General features: G+C 50.3%; 1 protein-coding gene across 1 annotated transcript in view; it reads left to right on the top strand.

The window, feature by feature from the left end:
* The first annotated feature begins 308 nt into the window (after positions 1–308).
* Positions 309–9606, top strand: part of Cpsf4l (cleavage and polyadenylation specific factor 4 like) — an 11010-nt gene continuing 1712 nt past the window's right edge. The window contains exons 1-7 of the mRNA XM_031352699.1: positions 309–411; positions 959–1009; positions 3536–3688; positions 6854–6949; positions 7294–7390; positions 7789–7828; positions 9471–9476. Of these exons, the coding sequence (XP_031208559.1) occupies positions 309–411; positions 959–1009; positions 3536–3688; positions 6854–6949; positions 7294–7390; positions 7789–7828; positions 9471–9476 (546 nt within the window). The remainder of the gene's footprint in view (positions 412–958; positions 1010–3535; positions 3689–6853; positions 6950–7293; positions 7391–7788; positions 7829–9470; positions 9477–9606) is intronic.

The following is a 9606-nucleotide window of genomic DNA, read 5'->3' as shown; positions in this document are numbered from 1 at the left end:
GCCGCTGCGGGCCTCTGGGGTACACCCAGTCAGAAAGCCACGTGCAGTCATCTGGCCCCTTGAAGAAAGAGGTGACCTGAGAGAGAGAGAGGAGAGAAAGAGAGAGAGAAAGAGAAAGAGAGAGAGAGAGAGAGAGAGAGAGAGAGAGAGAGAGAGAGAGAGAGAGAGAGAGAGAGAGAGAGAGAGAGAGAGAGAGACACCAGCATCAGATAGGGTCTGGCTCCTTAAGTGCTGATGGGCTATATAGGAGCCACCTGCAGGGGCTCTGGCAGCTTGGCCCTTTCCACGCTCCCGGTAGGAGGCAAAAGATGGAGGAGGTCATTGCCGGGTTGCAAGGGTTCACGTTCGCCTTTGAGCAGGATGTGGAACTGCAGAGGAGCACTGGGCTCCTGCCTTTCCAGGGCATGGACAGTGAGTGATGACGCCTGGTTCCCCTGCCCAGGTCCCTGAGGCGTTGTCCTCACTGACTTCCCTCTGTCTCTTCCACACAGCTGGGTAGTTCACCGTCCAGGATAGAAAGTCAGATTTCAGAGCTCCCAGAGTTCCCTGGGTGCCCCCAAAGCCTTCCACTTCCTGCCTCAGAGTTGGGTTGAGTTTAAGTGGAATTTAGAGACTGGCTCTGGGCGGTGGGGGAAGGGTTTTGGAAGAGGGTACCTTTGACTCAGTCTCCACAAATGACAAGCGGTTTTGATGGCAGACTGTGGGCTGCCAAGCAGCTGAGGCGGGAGGATTGTGGCAGTTCAGTCCAACCTGAATTACAGAGCGAGACGGTTGCATAAACCGACAAGCAAAGGAACAGGCAATAAACAGACAACAAAACCCCAAAGACTAGCTGGAGAGAGTACTCGGGGCCCACGAAGCTCACACAGCTCCAAGCTGGTAGGAGGCTTAGATGGGACTCGCCGGAAGGCTCCCACTCTGGGAAAGCCACCTTCTCCTCTTTTTCTTTCTCCTCCAGAGTCCAGTTCAGCTGTGTGCAACTTCTTCGCTAAAGGGCTCTGTGTGAAAGGTGAGTGAGTCAGGCCTGGGCTGGGCTGGGCCAGGAACTGCTGTGTGGACCATGCTGGGTTCAGCCAGGGCCTAGGACGGACCTAGGAGGTGCCTGGCCTAGATAGGATTCAGCCTTTGTCGTGAGCAAGAAGGTAGCCACGTGCAGGTAGTACCACAGAAGTGGTATTCTATTATGCTGAGGTCATCACACAAGGCTCACACTCTAAATTCCTCACTACGGTTCAAGGCTGCTCACCTTGTGCGACTTATCTTAGCTAGTCATCTATAGCAGACGACTCTAATTTGAGGATCAGGATCCTGGGAGAGACTCCAGCTGCAGGGCAGATCAAGGTGTCATTTCTCCAGATGTGCAGAACAGAGCATTGATCTAAGTCCGTGCTCATACACTGTCCAGTGGGCATCATGGGGTTCTGGGACCATCTGGTTAGATTGAGTGAGTGATAGCATTGGGGTTGGTTACCAGGTACAGCCTTGGGTGTCGTGGGAATCCTGGCCAGGCTATTTTTACATGACTTAGAAGGTATTTTGTGCTCATTAAGGAGAGCAGTGGTCTTGGTGGGGGCACCCCCTGGCATTTGTTCAACGGTAATGATAGAAGGGATCATTCCCTTTAATTCTTTTTTTTAAAGTATGCATATCTGTGTGTGGGTAAAAAGTCATACCCCTTTAATTTTTTTTTTTTAACTTATGTGTATCTGAGCGTGGTTATATAAACATGGGTACATGTGTCCTTGGAAACCAGAGGTGTTGGATCCGCCTGGAACTGTAGTTACAGGTTGTTTTGAGCTGTTTGTTGTGGGTGCTGGGAACCAAACTCAGGTCCTCTGGGAGAGCAGCCAGTGTTCTAAACCACTGAGCTGCCTCTCCAGGCCTAACATTCTCTTCTCGATGGAGGTAGTGATGGGCGGGGCCTTCGGTCTGTGTTCTCAGGAGGCTTCGGCCCTCCTCCTCATTGTAGCTCAGCCTTTTTCCAAGCAGGCCTCCTCCCCGTGAATCAACACAGAAACCCATCAATCACCCCAGGCCGTTTCTTCTGTCCATAGGTAGCCTCTTGAGTGTCTGCCTTAGCTGCTCAAAGATCCCCCCTTGAAAGTTCCTCTCTCATATGTAGCCTGAATTACAGCTTCTGTAATTAGCTGTGTGGGGTGTACCCCACCCCGGCTTCTGGCCATCTTTTCCAAATTGGAGGTCACTTTGAGGTTCCTCCAATAGCAACATACAGGTGTCTAAATACCTAACCCCTAACAGTAGCGTTTCCAATCCCGTCTGAAGCCTGGGTATGGATTCAGGTGAAGAGGCTCTTAGTATTCTGTTCTAAAAGTCAGGAGGCAGGGGTGGGGCAGGGAGGACCTGAAGCCTGCTGCTCCAGTTGTGGATGACTGGATGAGAAGGAGCTCGATGGCCATCCAGGGCTCTGGGAAACCAGAACCTTCCAGGTCCCTTCCAGTGGCAGTGTCTGCTGAATGAAGATACCGAGGTGGCCGCATTTACTGTTTCTAGTGTCTAGCCATTGTTAGAGCCACCTATCTCATGCATGTGCTGTCCTTAATATTTGAAGTCACGCACTCATGCCAAGGGGGCATGCCGTGGGTAGATCACTTGCCTAGCACACATTAAACTCGTGATCTCCAGCAATGTATCATCTATAAACTGAACGTGGTGATACAAGCCTGTAATCTCAGCACTTTGGAATTGGGGGCAGAAAGGTCAGAATTCCAAGATCATTCTTGGGAACGTAGTGACTCGAGACCCTGTGTCAGAGACCAAGAGAGATGACTCAGCAGTTAAAGGCACTTGCTTCTCTTGCAGAGGACCCTGGTTCAGTTTCCAGCACTCACCTGGCAGCTCACACCAGTCTGTAACTGCACATTCGAGGGGAGCTGATGCCTCTTCTGACCTCTGAGAGCTCCAGCATACACAGCATGCACAAGCATATACTCAGGCACACACACACACATACACAAACACACATTTTTTTTAAAGATTTAATTATTTTATGTCTATGAGTACACTGTAGCTGTCTTTAGACACACCAGAAGAGGGCATCGGACCCCATTACAGAAGGTTGTGTAGCCCCCATGTGGTTGCTGGGAATTGAACTCAGAACCTCTGGAAGATCACTCAGTGCTCTTAACCACTGAGTCATCTCTCCAGCCCCAGTATTATTATTGTTGTTATTATTATTTAATTTTTAATAAGGAAGAAGCAAAGCCAGGACATTTCCCTCCCTGTAAAAGTCATGAACTCACCAAGCACTTACAGTTTGCCCGTGGGGTAAAGCGACTTCTCTCTCAAAGGTAGCCTGGAGGTTCCTGGGGTTTTGCTCCGAGAAAATGAACCCTGTCTGTTAAGATATCCTCTTGCCCAGTGTGGTCCTCTGACCCCTCTTCCAGCCCATCCTAGGCTGTGTCTGGGTGATGGGGACACAGAGATGACAGGTGAGGAGGAAGTAGAGTCCCAGGCCCCAGGGAACTCCTCCAGGCCAGTGATAAGTGGGGCCTACAGCAGGTGTCCCATTCCACAGGAATGCTCTGCCCGCTTCGGCATGAGCAGGGTGAGAAGATGGTGGTGTGCAAACACTGGCTCCGAGGCCTCTGCCGGAAGAGTGACTGCTGCAACTTCCTGCACCAGTATGACATCAGCAGGATGCCCGTGTGCTACTTCCACTCAAAGTTCGGTAATGCCTCTCCTGAAACAAATAAGAAATAAAAATAGGGCCGGGCGGTGGTGGCGGGTGTGTGGGGATCTGAACCAAGGTTGGATACGGTGGGGCACCCCTTTAATATCGGCACTAAGGGAGGCTGAGGCAGGAGAATCAGGAATTCAAGGCCAGTCTCAGCTACGGAGAAGTTCAAGGTTAGGCTGGCTGGACTACAGGAGACGTTGCCTCAAAACAAGAAAGGAAATAAAAAATAGCATTCAAGTATGGTGGTGCACACCTTTAATCCCACTCAGGAGGCAGAGGCAGGTAGATCTCTGAGTTTGAGGCCATAGTAAGTTTCAGGCCATCCAGGGCTCCACAGTCAAACCCTGTTTCAAAAATAAACCAACAAGGGGCTAGAGAGCTGGTTCAGTGGTTCAAAGCACTTGTTATTCTTCCAGAGAACCCGGATTTGGCTCCCAGAACTCACAAGGCTGCCCACAACCACCTATAACTTCTGTTCTGGGCGGATCTGATGCCCTCTTCTGGACTCCTCACCTGCCACACATATGATGCACACACAACACACAAGCAGAATACCCATATACACAAGAGAAAACAAGCCTTCAAGAAACAAATAAGAAATAAAAATAGGGCCAGGCGGTGGTGGCGTATGCCTTTAATCCTAGCACTTGGGAGGCAGAGGCAGGTGGATTTCTGAGTTCGAGGCCAGCCTGGTCTACAGAGTGGACAGCCAGGACAGCCAGGGCTACAGAGAGAAAGCCTGTTTCAAAAAACCAAAAAAAAGAAAAAGAAAAAAAAAAAGAAATTAAGACTGCAGAGCCAAGCCTGCAGCCTGTTAGTCTCAGTGACAGTTACCTCAAAGGGAAAAGAATGGAATCCTGTTCCCCACTCCAGGCCTGGCTAACCCACACCCAGATGACTGTCGGGAATAGCCTGGAACGAAGCACCTCTCGGTCCCTGCTGGGCACAGGCCAGGCATCCCCAAAGGAGATACATTTGCTACTGCCCATTGGAATGCTCACCGGTACCCGCCCCCCCATCACCCCCTCATGTTCCTCCTACTCCTGCTCTTTATAACTTTTATTTTAGATGAAAATGTCATGTTACCTCCCAAAGAGGAAATCCTGCATCACTTGTTGGAAAGAGAAGGTCACTGTGTAAATAAAGCCACGAGGTTTAGAAGTCTGGGCCCTAAAATTACCTTGTGTGCTCAGGGCTCCTCCAGCCTCTGTTGGGGCCACGGCCCGTGCTCACTCTTACCACGCCTTTCTTTGCCTCTCTCCCTCCTCCTCATGGTGATTTCCCCGTTCCTTGGGACCAGTGAACTTACCCACCCCAGAGAGCAGCTTCCCAGTAAACCTGCGTTTAATCTAATCTAATTTGGTTGGAATGGGCTCATTTCACCTGTGGAGAAATAACTTCTCAGCTGGGGCTGCGAATTCTACTTCCTAACACTGGGGGCGAAGTCTTTCTCGGGGCAGGGAAAGTTCATCTCCATTTCCCAGTCCAGCATTCCAGATTGCCTTCTCCAGGAAGCCAAGGCCAGTGGCAGTTTGTGAGGGTGCCCGGATGTCTTTCTAGAATAAACGGACAGTTTATCTGGAGGCTGGTCCCCGTAAGTCACTGCCTAAAGCATTTTCACTTAGAATCTTTCAGCCCTGAGTCCCCGGGTTTGATGACCAGACATGATCCTGCATGAGACCACTTTTGCATGCAAATAATTTATGTGCAGATATGCAAGCTCATGATCATGAGTTGTAAACTAAGGTTTTGCTCTTAACAGTGGTTGAATACCTCTAATATTACAAAAAACATAATCATGTGCTAGGTGGTACATGCCTTTAATCCTGGAACTTAGCAGGCAGTTGTCTTTAAAATATCTTATACGTGTGTATGCGTGTGTATATCATCCCTCATTCTTCTTAGTCACCCCTCCAGTACCCCCACTTTCTATGTAGACCAGGCTGCCCTCAAACTCAAGAGATTTGTTGGCCTCTGCCTCCCAAGTGCTGGGATTAGACTCTAGAGGAGTGTACCACCCTGCCTTGCTTCAACGTCTCTATTTTAAAAATGCTACTGAACTGCAAGTGGTCTTGGGAGATATGTAGAGTGACTAGCTGAGGAGACTAGCTCTCCATAGCTGCCGTCTGTGGTGGGCTGAGACTTGGTAGAGATACCGCTGTCTTGAGGTCAATTAACTTCTGTAAGCAATGCCTTGCCCATGCTCTGTATGTAAGCTCAACAAACTCACGGGCACTTAGGCACACATTGGTGAGGCCTGACAGTGCCAGAAAGTGTATTTGGTAACTGCCAGGACATACAAGGCTTGAGAAAGCGGGAGTGCAGAATGGAGTGTTGCTACCACCTGCTGGCCAAGAGCTGGAACAGCAATGTGCAGTCCAGACAGACAAACAGGTCGTTTTTGAGTCCAGAAAGGCTCAACCCCAGGGGACAGTGCTACAATAAATTGGCCTAGGATGTGCCAGTAAGTCCTTTTGTGTGAGGAAGCTGAGTGAATCAGATGTGGTACCTGCCTCTGAGGGCTGGCATCTATGTTTGAAATGGGAGGGGCGGGAAGGAATAACAGAACTCGTCCTCAGGTGAAGCATCGTCTTGTAGAAAGCCCCAGTGTATAAGATAACTCGCTGCAAGACCTTATAAAGTTTGTATTAGGACCAAAGAACACAAAGTTGTAGGCTTTTATGGAGGGTGGAAGTGGAAATGTTCACAGATTCTCCACTGAAAGGAGACAGGACAGATAATAATCTTCTCCCTTCTTCAGATCTAACTTAAGACCCTTGTTCAGCAGTTGCAGGCAGCCTGTGCCTCCCTCCTTGTAGAAATGCACCTGGGCTTGGTTCAGCAATAGACACAGCATAGCCCAAGCTCACGGCTAACACAGTCCTCCTGAAAGACTCCCCAGGACCCAACTAGAACCTCTACTCTGTCTGTGGCATTTCCTCCAAAACATCCTGGCCCTTCCTGGGGTTGCAGAAATGGTAGTGTGTTTCTGGTGAGATAGATGACCAGAGGGTAACTCCCCCTTCCAGTATTAGAGGTCTTCCAAAGACGGTGTCGAGCAGAAGATGATTCCATGGCAGGGAAGGTCAAGGTAAATCAGGGCGGGGCTGCGGAAGTGTGAACCTGCTTACAGACAAAGACCAATGGGCTTTTCAGGTAATTGCAGCAACAAGGAATGCCAGTTCCTCCACTTGAAGCCAGTTCCCAAGCTCCAGGACTGCCCTTGGTATGACCAAGGGTTCTGCAAGGAAGGTGAGAGCTTGTGGGACTGGGATGGGATGCCCTGAGGGATGCCAGTGTTCCGGATGGAGATGCTCAGGAAGCAAGGAGTAGCATTCCCCATGAAACTGGGCCATGTAACTACCCCAGCGGAAAGCCTTTCTGAGGCCGTCCAAGCCTTGCCTGCCAGTGGAGAAATCTCCTGACTGGTTTCTGCCTCTGTCTGGCTTCTGGCTTCAGGGACATTGATGATGGGAAGGCTTATCCATCCCGTCTCCAATAGAGAGCCTTCCACAGCCTATGCTTCTCCTCATAGCTGTTCATGTAGACTTCCTCTGGGCGAAGCAGACTCTCTCTGCCATTTGCTCTTTGTCTAGTAGGTCCCCTGTGTAAATACCGCCATGTTCATCAAGTACTGTGTCCCAACTACTTCACCGGCTTCTGCCCCAAGGGACCTAAGTGCCAATTTGGGCAGTAAGTATGATCCCTCTATTCCCCAATCCACTGGAGTGCTGGGCCCTACCTTCTGGATCTAGATTCTTATGCCTAGGGATTTTCGCTGCTGCCCCACCCTGGAGGTCTGGGTACTGTTGACTGGGTAGGCTCCGCCCTTCCCCGTTAACTTGTACTCACAGTGGGGGAGGCGGGTACCTCAGGTCTAGACTGACTAGAAACATTTCCTATCACCACCCGAGTCCTCTGCAGTCCTGTGGGGTGCTTAGGCGAAGGCTCCTTCCCTATGGGCTCTGGAAAGGGATGTCCGCAGCAGCAGGCTGGCGCTGAGCATGCTAATGAGCAGGGCCAGAGGGCCAGAGCCCACTCTAACACATTCACTCTCGCTCCCCGCTCCTGGCTCCCTCTCCTTCCCTCAGCCCTAAGATGAGTCCTGTGCTCCATCCCAGTAATGTGAAGGTAAGTCAGCGCTCTGTTGCTCACATGAAGGCCTCCCTCTTTTGGCTCCCATACCTGTCTACGCTTCCTAGCACTATGCTGTTCTCAGGAGACCCCACTCTTTCATGATCTGCTGAGTCACGCTTCCTGTAAAAGGCACCTGCATGCAGTAGCTCCTCCCAGCCTCTCCCAGCCTCTGCCATGTCTGCACCTGGAAGGACTCTATGATCAGTGGGAGCCTACCTTTTCTTTAGCTGGGTAACACTGGCATGCTTTTCTTTCTTCCTTGTTATTTTTATTCCTTTTGTGTATATATGTCGATACACACTTGCCACCATGAATGTGTGGAAGTCGGAGGACACCTTGTAACAGTTGGCTCTCTAAGGTCTGGGTCCTGAAGGGAGAACTCAGGTTTTCAGGCTCTGCTGCAACAGCTTTTACCAACTGAGCCATCTGGCCATCCCACACCAGTGGGTTTCACTGACAAAAAAAATCAGGACATACGGTCCAAAGCCAGCTTTCTGAATGAAAACTATGACAAGTCCTATATTTTCCTGGTTCCTAGGGGGAGACATATTATCCCCATGGTTACCAACCATCAGTGAGAATTCACTTTGAGGCTTAGCAGGCTAATCATGCTCTCCCAAACACACCTCGGTGAACCAAGGGGCCTAGATAGCCAGGCGGGTGTCCCATCTCTGAGCTAGAGACTAGCATCCTTAGCCTCTTGATGTTTGTTTGCGCTCCCTCCCTCTCTGTCCTCTCACCCTCAACCCTCCCCTTTTTAGAGATAGCGCCTCACTATTTAGCTTTGGTTGAGGCCTGGCTGGCCTGGGACACTTGCTGTGTAAACTAGACTGACCTCAAATTCAGAGATCCATCTGCCTCTGCCTCCCCAGTGCTGGGATGAAAGGAGTGCACCACCACTCTTGGATAATGGCTTGCTATAACTAGAGCAATGCGAACAGTTTTTAAGAGGTGGCGAGGAGGACATGAGAGATGGTTCAGAGTGGATACTGCTCTTATAGAACCCCAGTTTAGTCCTAACACCCAGGGGATCTCATTCCTCTGGCCTTTGTGGGCATCTGTATGCACTTGCCCGTACCCACAACACATATATACTTAGTTAAAAAACAAATCTTAAGAGGGTTGGAGGGAAACGAGAAGGCTGTTTTGTGATGTGGGATGATCCTTCCAGGTCTGTAGCAGCTTTATTGGGCCAGCACCAGCATTGCGCACACATTGCCCAGGATGGTTTGAATGTGTTATGATCACCAACTCAGCCCCAGGCTGTGTTTCCTCCGGGCAGTAGTGTTGGGTGGGGTGGGTAGGGGCCTAGGGGGACATCTCTAGATCTCGGAGGTGGAGCATCCTCATGGGACTAGATCCTGATGAAAGTGGTTGTAATGACTGGAGTTGGGCTTTCCTGGCTTCCTTGATGGCCTCGTGACCATACTCCATGTGCCTGTTCACCTGGAACAGCACAAGGCCCTGCTCAGAAACCTAGCAGACGCAGCTTCCAGGCCCGAGCGAGGCCCCTGCTTCCAGAAATGTGAGCCCAGCTAAACTCTTTTCTTTATAAGTTACTGAGCAGGTAACTTCTTCCAAGACAAACTTTTGGTAATTAAAATTATAAGTAGAACAGGGGAGGTGGAGGCAGGAGGTTCAGGTGAAGGCCACCCTTGGCTACGTCTTGGATTTGGGGGCTAGCCTGGATTACACGGGATACTGTCTCAGAAATGAAATCGTGTGTGTGTGTGTGTGTGTGTGTGTGTGTGTGTGTATGAGAGAGAGAGAGA

The sequence above is a fragment of the Mastomys coucha genome, unplaced genomic scaffold, assembly GCF_008632895.1.
Source record: "Mastomys coucha isolate ucsf_1 unplaced genomic scaffold, UCSF_Mcou_1 pScaffold5, whole genome shotgun sequence".
Lineage (NCBI taxonomy): Eukaryota > Metazoa > Chordata > Mammalia > Rodentia > Muridae > Mastomys > Mastomys coucha.
This window is presented reverse-complemented; position numbering and strand designations above follow the sequence as displayed.